This window comes from Podarcis bocagei (assembly GCF_964188305.1).
Source record: "Podarcis bocagei genome assembly, chromosome: 12".
NCBI classification, from domain to species: Eukaryota; Metazoa; Chordata; class Lepidosauria; order Squamata; family Lacertidae; genus Podarcis; species Podarcis bocagei.
In genome coordinates, this window is record NC_138137.1 from 48,703,106 (window position 1) to 48,721,997 (window position 18,892).

Consider the following 18,892-nt stretch of genomic DNA (forward strand, 5'->3'; position numbering starts at 1 on the left):
TGCTGCCACCGTGCCGCCAGAGCACAATTTCTGTTCTCATCCTGAAGCAAAGTTCTTAACCTGAAGCACTATTTCTGGATTAGCGGAGTCTGTAACCTGAAGCGTATGTAACCTGAAGCATATGTAACCCGAGGTACCACTGTACTGCTAAAAGGCATAGCACACATCTATGTGCTATCATCATAAAGGGTAACAATGTTAGCAAAACTATCTCATACATGAAAACAAGCATTAGTGCTTTAGTAGGATGTTTCCCAAATGAGACAAAAAGCTTGGAAAGATTGTTCATGTATTAAAACTTGAGAACACATCCCTTTTCAGCTGAATGCACTATCAGGTAAGCCACTAATGCAACAGTCTAAATTATTCCTGCTAAAGTGATTTGACTCACTAGCAAACTATGAAGGTCACTTGTGTAAACATGAATAATATTATATTACTGCCCACTATTATGCATCTAGATATAACCAAGTTTTCTTTCACTTTTTTCTTTTAAGTTACCTGGTCATTTGCTTAAAACACATTGTCACAGACAACCCTATAGGATTATGAATGTAAAGTGGAAGGAGACCTGAAGCTACCCCTATTCTGTCCATATTAAAATTACTGTAGTTGGGTGAGACTCAAGCCTTCAATTCCAGAGGAACACCAAATTACCTTCTTTTACCATTCAGCAACACTGAGCTCTTGGGAGGAAAAGTGTACTTCATCCCATTCAGTTCTAGCTCTGTATGCCTTTGCATCAACGTACTTAATTCACCAGGTATTCTTTTCCATTCAAGTTATTTGATCTCATCTGTCTACATGCCTAGCAGCTAGTGTGATAGTGCTCCAAATATCATACACATGATTTGTAGAAAAACTAAATTGTAGAGTAGAACAGAGTTTAAACCTTAACTTGCACATAATTTTAACCTTTGTTTTGTGCTTGTTTCTGTGAGACGCTCAAGTTACGCAGGTCAGCATGTCCTAAAATCCAAATCCAAAATAACTCTGATTTTGACATGTGTTGAGTGAAGTATCCCACTCTACAATGATAATCCATAATCTTAATGTGAAAACTTTTTATAAACACTAAATATATGCAATGCAGAACTATGCCGTCACAACAAGGTGCTTAGGAAATTATTTGGGGATCTTTTATCTCTTCCCCTGTCCGCAGATCCCACCAACTGCAGATACCATGCAACTATATACCGAAGCAGGCAATACCTTATCTTAAGTGAGTTATCCATTTGCAAATCTCTCACTGTCCTTCCAGTAACAGTTAGTAGAGGAATAAGACAGTTTCCACTGAATGGGATGCACTGAATTGACAGATAACATGAAGATCACTGGCTTAGCTGATAGCAATCAGCATGTTTGTCCTTTTTAACCTCACCTACCACATGTTCATTTTGAGACAACTTGTTTTATTTCTATGGCAATGCTTCTGAAAAGTTCACCTGTGTATGCTCTGTAATGCAGTAGGGCTAAAATGGACAGTGATTAAGGTGTGTGACAGAAAGCAAATGCACAAATAATGCTTTGCATTGATATGGGCCTCACACAGTGTGAACAGGAGTGTGTGAATCTGAACTTGTGATAAGGTTGCTCTCTGTAGAGCATGGCATATGTACAAGGTTGGCACAACTTAAACATGACAGTAAACCCTCCAGGATAAAATTTGGTGACCCTGGAGCAAGCCTGATAGCAAGCCTCCTGAATGGCATTCAGACATATCTTGAGTTCACCCACATCTGACCTAAAGATTAACACATGCAAATTTAATTGCCAAGCACAGGATACTCAACTCCTCTATGGGAGCCATCTACACAATGGTAAGGTGATTTGAAGGCAGATAGCAGACAGATGGCCAGAGTCAGATAAATGGCTCACTATCAAAGTTGGTTAAACAAACAAGATGGCCAGTTTTCAGTCCTCTTCTGGCTAGGATGGGCAAGGTGAGAAATGGGCAGGAACTCTGAGGGAAAGACAGAAATTCCTTATCCCAAAGCCCGTCCTACTAGGAGACATCGGCTACCTGCTTAATTTGTAACTTTGCTGTCTTAAGCAGCATTTACTTACTCTGCCGCTCCTATGTCATATAATAAGCCAAACTTTCTTTATTACTGTGTGAGAGTTTCTTGTGGGTATAAGGTTAAGTGTTAACACACATCCATAACAAGGGCTGCACACATGTGAATCCAGGCACTTGTTACAACAGTATCAAGAAACTTCCATATGACAGAAAAGATACAATATTGATGTTTGGAGAAAGAATATGTGTTGACCACAAAAATATGCTACTTTGTTCGCAACAGAAACATACTGGTGATCTGCTTAATAAGGCAACAAAATAGATTAATTAGGTGTCAAGTGTATAGACAACTCTCCCCACCAAAACCCAACTGTGTAGAAAGATACTCTTCAATATGGTTAGAGCTATTTTGTCCCCAAAGGAAGCAAGCTTTGCAATTAAACCAAGGTAGCTGAAAATCTGCTCATCTGTTAACACCCCTTCAGTACAATTATGAAATACTTGTAAAACCAAGCAGGAGCAATTTCAGCAACCATTTTGAAGGGGATACAATTTGATTACAACTTCTTTGATTTGAAGACATATTTATATACAAGCCCTCAGACTGCTTGAATGAGACCACCACAAAGTAATTTCATTCATTAATGTTGATCTATTTGCGCCGCTCTATTAACATCTCAAAGGAAAAATAATTAATTTTACAGTACTTCAACACAGAAGGCCAATTCGTTATTAAGGCTAACGGATATTATTCTACACTGCTTTGAAGGGGTCCCCAAACAGAGGCACTTCTAGAAATCTAAGAAACTGTGCACCACAAAATACTCATTTCACAGGAGAAAAACTGGCGATGCTTAGAACTACTAACAAATACAAACAGCACAGACAAAAAAAGGAGGCAACATCTCCTCAAATATAGGCACAACACCCTCCCAAACAACTTTTAAAAAAACCCTAGCTAAACACCTCCATGGTTACAAAAAAGGCAGAACTCAATTTCAAAAATGAAATTGGGAGGGGCAAAGGGCTATAATAGGCACCATAAGCCTATATAATGTACAAAGCCATCTACATAAAAGCAAGCATTCAGGATCTGCTAAATATTCTGAGCATTCCCAAAACTTGTAAGAGCTTGAAGTATTGTATTGTATTCAAACCAAACTATTACTAAATTACTTTGTACTCCACAACTAAGCACCCTCAGATAAGTAAAGAGACATTTTAGATAAATAATTTATTAATTTTAACGTTTCCTGTCAGTAGAATTCCTCCAACTCTGATCCTATACTTATTTCTTCTTCCAGTTCCTCCAAGGTTATACTGCTAGGCTCTTCTGTCCACTCTTCTGACACTAAACTCACTTCCTCCTCAAATGACTCTTCTGCTACTCCTTCAGAGTCCTCCTCCTCCACTAGTAGTTCTTCCAACTCAATAGATCCTTCATCATATTCTTCAAAGACCTCAATAAAATCTTCACAATATTCTTCATAAAGCTCTTCCTCTAGCACTTCCTCCAGCTCCTCTGCCACTTCTATTGACTCATAACTACACTCATCCTCCAGCTCCTCTATAGACCTTTCTTCTGATCCTTCATTAGACTCCTCTGGCAGCCAAGTGATAATCATTGAGTAGGTATCTACAAAAAGTACCAATTGCAGTTAAGTAAATTCATTAATTTGTTATTCAATATTCTGAGCTGCAATACCTTAATTTATGAATTAAATGAACTTTTACATGTGAAGCCTCATAACTTTAAACAGTTATGTAATACTAAGCTTTGACAACTGAAACTCTTTTCATGGACCAAGAGTCTCATGCTCTGACGACTGAACTACCCTAGCTGACCAATGAATGATAAATTATATACTATAGTTCAGTGATCAATTGTCACACTGGTGGATCTCAATGAAGGTAGCAGTTTAAGAGCTTTATTCAAGCTGATTTCTGTCACTTGCTAGTAAAGATACAGAAGTTACCCACTCTATTTTTTTGGAATAACGCTAAAGACATTAAATATGCCCTGCTTACAAGGAATGCAATTTTAACTCTGTCATCCCTATGATTCAGACACTTCTACCACATGCGTATTCTAGCTGGTCATTAAGGTGCCGTCTCAGAGAAAAAGCGGCCAGCTCCTTCAGAAGCACCTTGCTAGCCAATTTTCCATACACTTTCCCATACCATCAAAGCACACTCTACCCAAGCAGGGGTGCCAACTAGATTGCATTAACCCGTCTTGCACTTTTCAAAGAATCCACCATCACCAAGCAGTGTTTACAACAAGCCTGCCCCCCCCCCGCCCCACAATATTTAGAACGCAATATATAAATTTAGCTATACAGAATCCTATTTACTGCTACCCATGTCACCTCAAGACAAAAGAAATAAAAGGGTTCAGGCTGGTTTACAGCAGAGGTAACTAGCTCCATAAGACCTCAGAATGTATACGAATAAGTAAGTCAATTTCAAAGGGGAAAGCTTGAAAGCAAATCACTGCTGTAGCTGCAGTGCTACCAACAAGAACGTAACATAATAAAACCTTGCTGGATTAGGCCGGTGCCCTATCTAGTCCAGCATCTCACAGTGGCCAACCAAATGCCTATGGGAGACCCACAAGAAGGCTCTGCACACAGTGACACTCTCCCCTCCTATGGTTTTCCATGCAGATTGTTGCCTATTTAACAAATTCACAGTAGCCCTGAAATATCCAATTAAAGGTACAAAGTCAGACTCTGTGTATACTAAAGCTATCCTTTTGTCAACACCAACAGTAAGTATAAAAGGTGCAGATTTTATTACCACACCCTTATTGGGATCCATACATGAAAAAAATGCAGCATATTTATTACCAACATATGTGTTTCAACATTTTGCATATCCATATTTCCAAAAATGTCAATGTTGTATACTCACCAAAGAAATCAAATGAGAATGGGTCTCTTCCACCAAAGAATTCCCTGAAGACATCTTCCGGATTCCGGAATGTAAAACCATATTCAAATGGACTGTCAAAATGAGTTCCACCTGCAACAAGAGAGCACTCAATATCACAGCAGTTCTTCAGGATCCTAACACATCTAAATCTCTTAACATTTGCAACTTATTTTCATTTATACTGTTCTCAGTAATGGTTCAGTATGACAAACCTGTCAAAGTTATTTTTCTTGAGGCATATTGACAATTTTACTACAATCATAAGAACTGCAACCAAAGATTGCCAGATCAGGAAATCCATGCTTTAAAGCTCCCCATATCCTCAACACACATTTTGAACTATAAACTGAGCTCATTTCTAAGGTATTTAAAGTTGTGTTAAGAGGACTAGAATATTCTTTTTTAAACGTTATGACAAAGATTTTCCGCAAAGTCTGAGTCATTGTGTGAATTAGCAATGACAAATTCATTAGCATGTCATTTCTTACATTTTCAACCAACTTCCTCCATGGAAGCATATATAGTTCTTCCTTATTATCATCAACCTCACCCTTAACTAAACTAAGGGGTAGCAAGCCAAGGTCACTCAGTGAACTTCCAGCTGAGTAGTGATTTGAAGCTCGATCTCCATCGTCATACTCCAATACAGTAATTACAACACCGCGGGCTCATACTGTTCATCTGGGCTTTACTAGACCTGCATACCCAGCAATCCGCACAATGTACAGCAGTCATGACACATTAAGATGGGTGACAGAATGTCATGTGTCATTTTTGTGCAAGCTGCTTGGCCTTTGTGCAAACATTTGCTGCTTTAAGTTAAATTTACTGTGACTCTGGCATCATGATAAGAATCACAGCAAACAGCTATGAAGCCAAAGAAAAGGGTGCCAAGTATTTTGGCAGGCCAGTACTTGAATGTGCCAGACTGCCTTGCGTGGAAAACCAATGATAAAGCAGGGCTCCCAGTTACTCTCTTCACCCTTCCCAGATTATGGTAAATTCATAGCTTGCGTTTTAAGTAGGTCTGACCACACCGAACAATAAAATAAATGGGAAAGCCCACCCCATTGTTCAGTTCCTGATCAATATAAAATGTATATTCCTTCTATTTTTTTTAGTTAGTTCTTAGTTCTTCACCCAGCTGAAGACCACAAAGGCCTTCTGCCTTGGATTGGTAACTGAGAATTTTATTGATCTAATTATCTATCTATCTATCATCTGGCTCTTCCTATCAAAGGAGCTCAGGTTGGCAAATATGCTGTGGAACTTAGAACTATTTCACATCCAGATGGGCTATGAGAAGAGCATATTACCTACTCATATTGATCACTTTTCTTAACCACAGAACTGTAGAGTTGGAAAGGACCACGTGGTCATCCAGTCCAACCACCTGCAATGCTTGAACTGACGACTTGAGATTAAGAGTCTCATGCTACTTATGAGTTCATCCCATTCATTAGTTAATGCAAATTAAATCAAATTCCTCTGTTGGGTTAGATTTCATCATATATAAGTTGTTTGATTTTCACATATTTTATCTCATGCAACTTACTTTATTTCCCATCAATTTTTCCACAGCAACATTCCATTAAACTTTGTACAACAATATAGTGGGTGATTCATTCCAGTTACAATCTTGATTCTGTGGTTTAAACCCCCTGTTCCATTGTGTTGCTGCCGAACAAATTTGAATGTTGACTGGGGGATCCAATGAGTGTTAGTAAATTTGCCAGAATTCAGTATGGTAGGCACTGGATCTCCAAATTAACCTGTTTGTATTAGCATGGCAGAAACATATTTAGCTAGAAAGTTATTCATAGCATTAAAATAGGAGAAAGCATTAAATCCCTACGTACCTCCTCCTCCATTTAAGCCTTCTTTTCCGTATTTGTCATAGATATCACGTTTTTTAGCTATGAAGAACAGAGAATAGATAAGAAATAGATCACTTTGATATAAAAGTAATGAAACATGGAAAAATATATTAAGGTTATATGTTAAGAATACATTCTATTTTAAATCATTATAACGAAAGGATCAAAATGTGTAATAAAATGGCCTCAATATGTAAGCTATGCATATAAAACTAGTTAATTATTTTGACGCAGCTATATGTAACAGTAATCATCCAAATAAAATAAAAAGCAGAGGCATATTCATTACTTAGTATGAATTTTTAATGGTGTTCAAGTTCAAGCTGCTAACTGACAAGGCCCTGTGATTCCCCCCCCCGCCCCCGTATCTATTATTCAGCCATGAAGCAAAAAGTATTCTTTTTTGCTACAAATTGCAACTAAATGCCTTCAAAATCTATAAATTAACCACATGTATTTGTGTTGCAAAAAAATACAATCCAGAAACTTCAGGAAATTTCCAAATAAAAAAACCTGTTTGCTATAACTTTGATGAATCTCTCAAACCAAGCACTACTGGAATCAACAGCAGCATTAATAGGCTGTCCTTTTTAAGCATAACCATGTAAGAAAATTCATCATAATAGAAAAGCTCAAAAAACCCCAGACATGTCAATTATTTAAAAATAGAAAGCATAAAAACTAGTAATATTAAAATGGTTTCAAAACAGTTTAATTATTTGAAACCTGAAGCATTAAAAAAGGTCAATTTAACAAGCCAATTCAAAATAAGTAGACTTTAAAAACCCGTTAAAAAACTTGCAGTACTCCTCTGTGGGGAGAGAGTGCCATAATCTTATTATAGCTAATAAACTTGATGGCTTATTAATCTCGCAAATCAAAAGCTAGTATGCTACACTATGAGAAGATCCAGTTATTGGGTCCAGACATTTCCCTAAATATAAAACATATTTTGCAGAGAACAAAGCAGTTTTATCCGTGATACAGAATGAATGCTAAGCCTTGGTGTTTGCTTTTGTTAAATAGTGTGACCAACTTATGTCCAATATAAGCTTTGTTCTATAGTTAATAATATAATCCCACTCAATATACTAACAGATAAGAGCACACAGAACACAAACCCTTGTTTGTCCCTTCTTTAAAAAAAAAAGTAGTTGAGAGCATTCCTTGTAAAAAAAAAAAACCTCCTCTGCAACAAACAGCACAGACAGCCACAGCCAGTTCTTTGGCAAGAAATAAAAGTTGTGTAACATGTTTCACTGCTAGCTCAGATTAGCAGCAGCTTTTGCTTTGGCAAGTAGTATGGTCTCATCCCAACTGGGAAGGTAAGCTGTAAAATTCCAGCACAGAGTTATTTTGATGGCAATCAATTCTAAAAATAAGTTTAACTTCCCAAACTGCAAAGTTAAGGAACTGGCTTCAGCCAAATTTGCGGTCAGATTTGGAAGGTAAAAAACACGTTTTAAATTTATCTAATACTCACTATCGGACAGAACTTCATAAGCCTCAGCTACTTGCTTAAATTGCCTTTCAGCCTCTTCTTTGTTATCTGGATTCTTGTCAGGGTGCCACTTTAATGCCAGTTTGCGGTACCTGAAATAAAAGGGGAAGTTGCATAAGCTGATTTTATTCAAGATGCACAACAAATACAAAATGAGAGGGAAAATGTATTAATTCATTTGACTAAGTTATAGTAGTAGTAGTATACAGTACTCGCAGGTCTCAAGGCGGTTCACAGGATAACATCAGAATATAAACACACAAAATACATAATCAAAATAAAAACAAAAACAACCCAATAACTCCCTCCCAACACATTTTAAAAGGGCATAGGATGCCAATCAATCAAAGGCCTGTTTAAAGAGGAATGTATGTGACTGGCGCCTAAAGGTGCATAAAGAAGGCACCAGGCAAACCTTTATTGTGTTAAAGTAGTCCGCAAACACATACTTTAAATGCAGTGGGTGTAATCCAATGTAGCCCCCCCCCCCCCAACAGATGTAATTCCCTTCTCCTACTGCAGCACTGGACTCAAAGATGCTTACTGATTACAGGAGCTTTTAACAAAATGATATGTAACTTCCCAATATGAATTATTTGAAGGCAGTGATATAGTAACATAATATAATACAGTGTAAGTTGGTAAGCTTTAAGGTTTGCAAGAGCTAAGATACTTTTAATAACCTTTTAATAACCCTCTCCATTTCCCAATTGTCACTAACCATAGATTGCTATTACAGATAGGTAGCCGTGTTGGTCTGCCATAGTCAAAATAAAAAAATTCCTTCCTGTAGCACCTTAAAGACCAACTAAGTTAGTTCTTGGTATAAGCTTTCGTGTGCATGCACACTATCTGAAGAAGTGTGCATGCACACGAAAGCTTATACCAAGAACTAACTTAGTTGGTCTTTAAGGTGCTACAGGAAGGAATTTTTTTATATAGATTGCTATGATATTCAAATTGACAAACAATGATAGGCTCCTGCCCTCCAAACTATAGTACATGATTCTGGCAAATACTATCAATAGTTGTCAATTCAGTTATCTTAACAAACGGCTCGTAATACTAAATAGAGAAAAAAGAAGCAGCCAGCAGCATTCTCAAGATCCTCCAAAGCTCTTAGAAAAAGTTCATCTGAAGGAATAAGGAAGTGAATGCTATTTATAGTTTTACCCCTAATAGTAAACCAAACTGATCAAAGTATCTCATTAAGATGTTTTTGAAAATTTGGACAGTCATTCTTTGCTAAAATAGGCAGATTGCTTCTAGGAAATGCAGGCCTGTTTTAACTCGGAAACACTGCAACAACATACGTAGGACAGTCATAAGAACAAGCAAATAGGAACAGTGTCCTACATAGTATAAAGGCTGTACAGATGTACCTCGGAAGCCAAACGGAATCAGTTCCAGAAGTCTGTTCGACTTCCAAAAAGTTCAGAAACCAAGGCGCTGCTTCTGATTGGTTCCCCATTGCGGAGGCACACTGGAAACAATAGTGAACAATAGGTTCGGCTTCCCAAAAAAGTTCGAAAACTGGAACACTCATTTCCAGTTTTCGATCGTTCAGGAGCCAGAACGTTCCAACTCCCAAGGCGTTCAGGAGCCTGTATTGAATTGAAAGGCTGTATTGGATTGAAAGCAAAATCATGATTTAATGCTATATGAAGGAGCCTAGCCTCTTCCCCAGTTCACATACACCTGTTCCTTCCCTTTAAGTTGAGGGAGGACAAAGCAAAAGCTTCTCACCTAGGAATTGTGATTAAATAACGTTAGTATCAAAGTAAGTCAACTTCAAATAATCCTTTATGAAGTTGGCTTGTTTAAAGTAACCATAGCCAATGTTACCCACAAATTCCCAGTCTAGACAAAATGAGAATTGTGTTAGCTAAAAGCAAAATCTTCTGAATTCAGGATGTAAGAGGAGGGGGGAGAAATGCATTGAGTCCGAGAGCAAACTAGGCTTGGATATAGCCCAAAAATTGCTGGAAGAGCACATTCAAGAATTCTTCTCATGACTTAATGATTCTCTAAGACAGTTGTCTGGTACAGAACATCATCTGATACAGTAAATAATTCCAGTGATCACAAGCAATGAACACAATAACTTGATGTATGAAGCCATGTTACCCACTCAAAATGTGGAGGAAATATTACATTCAAAGAAATTCAAAACATATTTGCAGCTTACCTACAGTTTTAAAGATTGGTACTTACGCTTTTTTAATGTCTTCTTGTGAGGCATGTCTGTGCACTCCTAGAACTTCATAATAATCCACCATGTTTTATATTGCTTTGATAACAATAGTCCTTGGGGGAGAAAACAAGGTTTTAACAAATATTAACACTGGAAATTTTGGTTGAAAAGACAGCTGCATGATAGAAACGAGTCTGCTTTAATCATAGATTTCAGTTTAACAAATAGATGAACTGGACATGCATGCATTCATTTCTCCTGTATCTACCAGAGTTTCTTCCAAACCCTTTTTCAATGATCCCTTCACCCTTCTGTCACAGAGAGCTCTAGGAGAAAAACAGAAGGGCCCCTTTCATCCATAGCCATTAGAACAGTGTTTCCCAACCTTTTTTGGGCAAAGGCACACTTGTTTCATGAAAAAAATCTCGAGGCACACCACCATTACAGCCCCGTGACATGAGCACGCAGCGTCACGCCGGGAGGGACGCACGAAAGTGTAAGTTTCAATTTTCCCCCTCCCCCTTGCCTTCCTTCTGTGCCAACCCCCAAAAAGCCAAGAAAAAAGCCAAGACTTTAGGGCAGCAGGTCGACACGGAAGAAGCTGCTACCTAAGGACAGGTGCGACGGCCGTGTCCTCTTCTGCCACACTTGGCAGCCCTGCCTCACGGTCGTGACTCCCACCCTGATTTCTCCCCGCAGGTCGAGCGGCACAGGCAGCCCAATGTGTCCAGCCCAGACACAAGCCCCGCTTCCCCACTCTAGATCCTGAATGCGACCAAGTGCTCTGGACTCCCGAGCAGGGTGGGAAAGAGGACTCGCATCTGGTAGCCTCTGGGCTCCTCGCCTGCTCGAGGGATGGCATTGCAGGCAAGCTGCCAGCCGTCGCCATCGCCGCCCCCTCATGCGAGTGGACCTGCCCGGAGTGGTGGGCCGGGGGAGGCTCGCTCTCTGTGGGGATGTGGCCCGCACGCGCAGCCCCGCTTCCTCCTGCCCAGGGCTGAGCTCCTTACCCGCGATCTCGGTCTCGCACACGCGGATCCCACTTATTCCAAAGCTCGCGCCACTAGCCGGGGCTCTCACACCGTGCCAGGGCGAGGCGGCGCGGCCCACTGACGTCATCGCGGCTCGCCACCGCCCTCAACTTCCCTGTTCCCTCCCCTCCCTCGGGTCGCCGTGGTTACCGAGGACTGCAAGCTGCTCGGGCGAGCGTGGGGCATTAAGTGGGAGAAGGAAAATTAAAATTAAAACTCGCCTGAAGGCCGCCTCTCCGGATATGAAGCTATCTTTCGAATTTTTTAATTTTTCCCGCGGCACACCAGGCAACGTCTCGCGGCACACTAGTGTGCCGCGGAACACCGGTTGGGAAACACTGCATTAGAAAAGTTTCCATTGCACCATTTCCTAATGGCACATGGAGAAACTTTATTAACCCAAGTGCCTAATGCCCTCGATGGAAAGTAATGTTGCAGGGGAGGCACAGAAGTGGGCTGGGCCAAAGCCATGCCTCCCAAAGCAGCCATTTTCTGAGTGGCACCCACAGCACTTTCTAAAATTCAAAATGCACTCGAAGGGCCAAAAAGTTGATGGCCTAACCTGGGGAAGAAAGCAATGAGAGAATGGATTCAAGAGATATAGAGAAGTGGATACCCTGGGCCTCACCACCAATGTCAGACAACTGAAACATACCACAGTTAATGGTATCAAATGCTGTAGATAAGTCCAAAAGGACCAAAAGAACTGCATACTTGTTCCTGGCATACATTATCCACCAGGGCAACCAAGCCTGTTTCAATACCAAACTCAGGTCGAAGCCTGGATTAGAAAGGAGCCAGTAAGTTTTTGAATATCAAGTATCAAGTGGTTTTTGGAAAGTATTTCAATTTTAAACCAATACCTGTACAGAATACACCGGAAAAGCTAACCATAAGAACTGTAAGATTACAAATTACAAGTAAGAACAGAATGGCAATGCAGGGGGAAAAGGAATGAACAGCAAGCAAAAGAAAATCCATTTCAGCATTTATCAGCCTGATAAGGGATATCCTTTCAGTATGCGTCAGCAAAATGTGCTGAAAATTATATCCTCACCATTATGCAGTAAATAGAACAAGGATTTCCTTTGACTATGGCTCTACAAATACTTAATGATTAATTTCTAGCCCTCATTAGATTAAGAGTATAGGCTTCATATGACTAATGGTTAATGTGTTTTGCTCTGGCAAGTCATAATCTTACAAGCCCAACTATAATGCAAAAGGAAAACTGAAAGCACGTTGCGTGCAAAGCATATCGCTAATGAACAAGCTAATCAGAGTTGTAGCAAAAATAATAATAATAAGCAGATATTTACACTTGCAAACTTGACGTGTGAATACAAAATGAATAAATATATGTATAAACACATTTAAACAATGTGTAAAGCTGCTCCACCTTACATGCTTTACTGGTATTCATTAAACAAATTCCAAAAGTCACTCTAATTATATTTTAAGATTAAGCACAGTTATAATACAACGCTAATAAAAGTTGGTACCAGCCAGTATGTGTGTTTGTTACATAAACTAGTATCAATGCAGGCAATACTGGAAAATGCATCTTCAGAAAAATCCATCAAGGAAGCAAAACCCAGGAAAATATATGTCAACTTATTCAGGGACTAGCTTGTTACACAGCAGGGCAAACAACTGGTCACAATTTTCATGAATTATAAGTTAACAATATAGATTTTCGGCAAGGGGGAGCTATCAAATTGGTAACTTTGAATTTCATGAATTCCAAAATGTGGTACCTCCGACATTTCATACTTTTTAAAAACCAACAATTCTATCAATAGTTCATGGCACTTCACAAAATTTGTTCGAGGCTGCTTATGGATAAGCAAAACTAGAATTCTATGAAGGAGTAAACATGCCAATTCTGTGCCATCAAGAATACTCATGCTAATTGCTTCATTAGAATTAAAATCTGTCAGCATTTTGAAAAGCCATCCACCACCACTATTTGGAAAGAGTGAAGATAAAGGGTGCCGGACAACAACTCCATTCATTCAGTCTTAACACTTTAGTCTCAGGTTGTCACCTAGTGGGATGTAATTATAAATCAAGAGAATCACAGAGGCCAATTAAACTAAGGGAAATGGAACGGAAAGGAGGGCGCTGGTATGCAGCAGCAGTGGCCATAGGATTTATGCAAAGAATGCAATAGTCAAGACAGCTGCATGATAGAACTTAAATATCATGCAGCAGCTTTACACTGACATGTCTCCAATCTTACACAACCATTTCATGAAAGTACAAAGCATTACACATTGGGGGGCAGGGGAGAACTGATGGTACATCCAAGGGAATTTTACCAAGACACCCATCATGAAACACACATCTATATACAAGATTTTGGTTTGTAGCCAAAGGAGTTCTTCTGTTCACAGAAGAGACAATGATCAAGGGGAAGCTTTCACAAGCAGGTTCTGGGCAGCATCCAATGTTCTCATTCCACTAGCACAAGAAACTTGCCTAGCAGTATGGGATTTTCTTATCCTCTTCTCTGCAGTCTTCTGTGCACCTTCAAACTCAGCTCCAAAGGGTTGGGGAACCCTCCAGAGAAGATTGGACGGATGCCCCAGGGGAGGGGGCAGGGTGAGGAAAGGAAACAGAACTGCTGCTGCATCAGCAGAACTCCGCTGGCAATGCTTGGGATACAATCCTATTTTTACTGATTTCCCCCTCTACTATACTATTCCAAGGGCTCCCAAAAAGTACACAGAAGAGGCACAGAAGGAGCTGAAACTTGACAATGCCACATTCCATCAGCAGAGCTGCAGAATACAGTTCTTATGCTTTTTTTTAAGAGTACAGCTTTAGTAATAGCAGTGTAAAACTGTCTTTCTTCTAAAGCAGTGTTTCCCAAACTTGGGTTTCCAGCTGTTTTTTGACTAGAACTCCCATCATCCCTAGCCAGCAGGACCAATGGTCAGGGATGATGGGAATCGTAGTCCAGAAACAACTAGAGACCCAGGTTTGGGAAACACTGTTCTAAACCCGCTACTTGCCAATGGACTTGAGGGAGAAAGGGGAGGAATTTGTTTAAGACATTGTTACCATGCTAGTCAGCTGAAAAAGACTCTCAGATTGGTTTAAATAGTAAGATTAACTAGACAGTCCCTGCCTGCAGCCTCTAATCTAAAAACCTTGGAACAAAAGGAAAACAGCATGGAGGGGAGAAGCAAAATAGCAAACTCATGTGTCAGCTCTTAAAAGTTACAATGTTTTTATAAATAGATTGAATATAAACAATTCAGAGATAGGAACCAAATAGAACCAGTCTCTCAGGCAAGCAAATGGAGTGGACCCTACTTTCCTCCTCCTCTCTCTCTCTACAGCAGCCAAATGAATGACTGCTGATAGATGACAGTTGATGGCAAGTTGGCATGTTGAAGTTTATGGCCCAACAAAGCGAGACAATACTGCACTAGCCACATGCCTTATTGGAAATCCAGGTAAATTATTTCATCTGCTATGTGCTTCGAATAATTCAAGGGGTCTTGAAAAGAAAGTTCAGGAACCTCAATAAAAACACGATTGTTATAGATTAACTTCATCATCCAGAACTGAGGCTACATATGGAGCAAATAACTGGATATGAAGAAAGGCCCAACTGAAAATAGGGGCCTTTCCAGCAAAACAACATTTAACAGTGAGAAAGTGGTCTGAGAAGAAAGCAGTCTTCTCCCATTTTTACAAATGTTTCAATAAAATTAGAAACAGCAAGGCACATTATGCTGCTCTTTCTTCCCTTCTTCACTACTGTGCAAGTGATAGAAGACTGTGCATCTCCTTCAATACCTAGCAATTTCTAAGTTCATTTGGATAAAAACGGAACAGCAGGGGTTAATGACAAGCCCCTCTTTTTGTACCACTAATTAAAGTGCACTAATTCCAACCATTAAAAAATATTACTTAGTCATTAAATCCAGAAGTAAGATGTGATGTGAGGAACTTCTCTGTGTCCTGCCTCAGGGAACTGTGTATTAAGTAGTTGGGCTGGGCGATATGTGATTTTTAACATCACGATATATCACCAGCTACACATTGCAATATTTTGATTTATCACAGTATCTGAAATAAGGTAGGAGCTATGTAGAGGTGAACATGGTAATGCCACGGCAACTTCTACTACTTATGGGTCTAACTTTAAAGCTGATAAAATGTTCTTTTATCTGTAGCATATTGTTACAACTGTTACGTTATAGTACTGTACCAATAATGTTTAAATTAGCACATTTTCTCTAAAATAAATGCTGTTGAAGTAATCAGCAGCAGAGATATCAAAGGTAAGGTGAGAGAATGCTCCCTTAAAAATTAACTACATTACTAAACAAACAAACAAAAAAGCCAATTTAGTGTCACACTTTTAGATATTCAGGAGGCAGGGAGGAGCTTGGGCGGAATTAGCAAGGGCTGCACAGGACAAACCATAGGTTTCCCCCAGCTTTTCCAATACCATCCTTGATTCACAATAAACTGCCAGGTCCTTTTTTTAAAAACGGATTTCACAATTTTCTCTAAATATCCTTTTTAAGCAGTATATTGATATATTGCACAGGCCTATTAGGCAGAAATGCAAAAGACAGCCTTTTTCCTCTGTGGTCCTCCTTGTTGTGGAGCACCTTGCTGATGCTAACACTAGCTATACTTCAGCACAAAGTTAGAAACTGGCTGTGTTGAGGGCGGATTGGTATACAGACTGCTTATGCTGGCTGCTGGTGTTCAGCATTTAACATTTTGTGCAAAGTACGATTATAATGTTTTAAGAATCACCACTGGTCTACTGCAGTTTGCTTCTCTGACTTCCAGCTGTGAATCTTGGGTGGTATGTCAGTATTTAGGGATTGTTTTAACTGATCTATCCTGTCCTGAGATCAACCGATACAGGATGGATTAGAAAGATTTTGGCAAATAAACAAAACTGTTTTCTGAAGGCAAACAAGGGCAATTCAGATATATGGTGATATCAATCACCCACAGTGGATTATAAATGGCAGATACAGTCATACCTCATGTTACATTTGCTTCATGTTGCGGCTTTTCAGGTTATGTTTACTTCCGGGTTCGCCGCACGCACAGAAGCGATCTGCGTGCATGCGCAGAAGCGCTCTATCGGGCTTCAGGCACACACAGTAGTGGCGCTCTACTTACGGACTTTTTGGGGTGCGAACGGCACGCGTTCATTAGTAGAGGTACCATTGTACCAGCATTTTGTAGTGAATAGAATTGGCATAGGCAAACTCAGCCCTCCAGATGTTTTGGGACTACAACTCCCATCATCCCTGATCATTGGTCATGTTAGCTAGGGATGATGGGAGTTGTAGTCCCAAAACATCTGGAGGCCCAAGTTTGCCTATGCCTGGAATAGAAACTTGTAGTTGTTGGGTGACTTACCATCATCACACCAGAAATGAGAGCAAGAATGATGTCAGGCTGAATAAATTTTCAGTTTGGACTGTTTAATTTCTATGTTTAAGAGTTTCTAAAACAAAAATATCCAGTACTACAAAAAAGACATTAAAGGCTATCCTATTTTTATCAACACTGTTCAACTATTAATAGACCATGTCTCCACAAACAACATGGAAGCCCTTTTAATGAGCATCAAATGAAACAACCTTACAAATTATTTTGTCACTTATTAATGCAAATGTGTCAACTGAATTCATCTTGCATCTAAACTCTTCAGTAAACAATCTTCTGATATTACAGAATTACATATTGGAAACAGAAACTTCAGTTAACCTTTTAAGGCATCTGCAGAACAGAGATCATTCCCAATCACAATGACTTTGCAAGCAACATGAAGCACGTTATATTTTAATGACAACATACTTCAAGACGCCTAAATGGTTTGCAACAATCTAAAAGTTTCACAAGTAAATATAAAATAAAAATCTTGCACCTCACAGCAGCACATAAATATAAACTGGGGACCATAATGACTGAATGTTAAGAGCCATGCCTGATTAATAAGACATCTGTACCAAGCAAGTTTCTAGCACTAGCTAAAACTCTCCTGCATCTTCCTTATAGGTGTACTAATATAGTATTTGGTACAGCATAATGCAAGGTATATTTTTGATGTTTTGCTTAAATATGTCTTGCTTAATTTATAAAGATGCCATCCTTGAAGAAAGGGTGTTAAACATGAAGTGGCATGTGACGAGGGGGGGAGCGAGCAGAAATTGTAATGAAGTAGACATCAGAAAGGTGAAGAAGCCTTAATCTGGAATTCAACTTAAAAGCTTTTTCTTCTTATGAAGATATAGTTCTGCTTTGGGGGGGGGGCAGGATAGATGTTTCTAAAATTCATAATATATAATGGCTCTATTGAGTTTTTGATCAAGTGGTCTTCTAGCTATTCCAGTTTATAATAAGTTACTTTGAATGAACTTAATTTTAAAAACTAGCTAACTGCCAACAATCCAAATTGTACGGCAAATACTCTGCTAAAGAGGGGTGGTGAAAGTGATCCTTTTGCACAGGAGGGCTCGCAATAAAAAATAAGAAGTTGTAATCCTGCTCCACAATTTCCAGGTTTCAAAAATATTCTAGGCCTCAATATGAAAAGCAATTAAAGCTCCACTTAAAAGGTAGTGCTTACACTACGTTAATCCAGGTCTTTACCAGAGTCATAAATGTTTTTGATAGTCTAGTGTATTTTGAACTCAGCTACAGTACTGGAATGAGTAAAGTTAAGATGGCCACAACTCTGTTTCTGTCTGAATGAATATATAACTTTACTGGGTAAACTGAAATATAAAGAGTTCTTTGGCTAACAGCCTTTCTACTGATTGTGTGTTGAGATAATAGTTGCTGGGCAACAGGTTACTTGCTCTTGGTCTCATCACAGCCTCCTGTGTAATTTTCCTCATCACAAGGGAAGCTCTCCCTGAACAGCCTTTTCGCACACTACATCGGATAAGCCTGATGCTGAAATCCTTGCATAAAGGTGAGACTAGCACTCTACTGGGAATTTTTGAAAACCCTAAGAATACTCCTATGTGCTGCTGATGCTCTACCCCAGTGTTTCCCAACCTTTTTTGGGCAAAGGCACACTTGTTTGATGAAAAAAATCTCGAGGCACACCACCATTACAGCCCCGTGACGTCAGCGCGCAGCGTCACGCCGGGAGGGACGCACGAAAGTGTAAGTTTCAATTTTTTCCCCTCCCCCTTGCCGGGGAACCTCCAAGCTTTGGGGGTGGGGGGGGGAGGAGGCAGCAAAGCGAGGCAGGAAGGAGAGCGCAGCTTGGCTGGGTGAGCTTTGGCAGGGGCAGGGAATGAGAGCCGCGAGAGCCCCGCGCTGGGCGGCCTCTCC

The 18,892-nt window shown here is 39.7% G+C and overlaps 1 protein-coding gene and 1 long non-coding RNA gene across 7 annotated transcripts in view; one reads left to right on the forward strand and one right to left on the reverse strand.

The window, feature by feature from the left end:
* Positions 1-18,892, reverse strand: part of DNAJB6 (DnaJ heat shock protein family (Hsp40) member B6) — a 67,419-nt gene that overhangs the window by 45,139 nt on the left and 3,388 nt on the right. For 2 of the 3 annotated variants that reach the window (XM_081163901.1, XM_081163902.1), the window contains exons 2-5: positions 10,547-10,639; positions 8,315-8,424; positions 6,814-6,870; positions 4,934-5,044 (exon numbers count right to left, since the gene is read on the reverse strand). In XM_081163901.1, coding sequence (XP_081020027.1) covers positions 4,934-5,044; positions 6,814-6,870; positions 8,315-8,424; positions 10,547-10,611 — 343 coding nt within the window. In that variant the 5' untranslated portion in view covers positions 10,612-10,639. Of the gene's footprint in view, positions 1-3,235; positions 3,657-4,933; positions 5,045-6,813; positions 6,871-8,314; positions 8,425-10,546; positions 10,640-18,892 lie in introns of those variants that run through there. The other variant, XM_081163903.1, reaches the window with a different exon arrangement.
* LOC308569751 overlaps positions 16,880-18,892 on the forward strand; it is a 52,648-nt gene continuing 50,635 nt past the window's right edge. For 2 of the 4 annotated variants that reach the window (XR_014000803.1, XR_014000804.1), the window contains exon 1: positions 16,881-18,524. This is a non-coding gene — a long non-coding RNA (uncharacterized lncRNA). Of the gene's footprint in view, positions 18,525-18,892 lie in introns of all 4 variants that reach the window. The other 2 variants (XR_014000802.1, XR_014000805.1) reach the window with 2 other exon arrangements.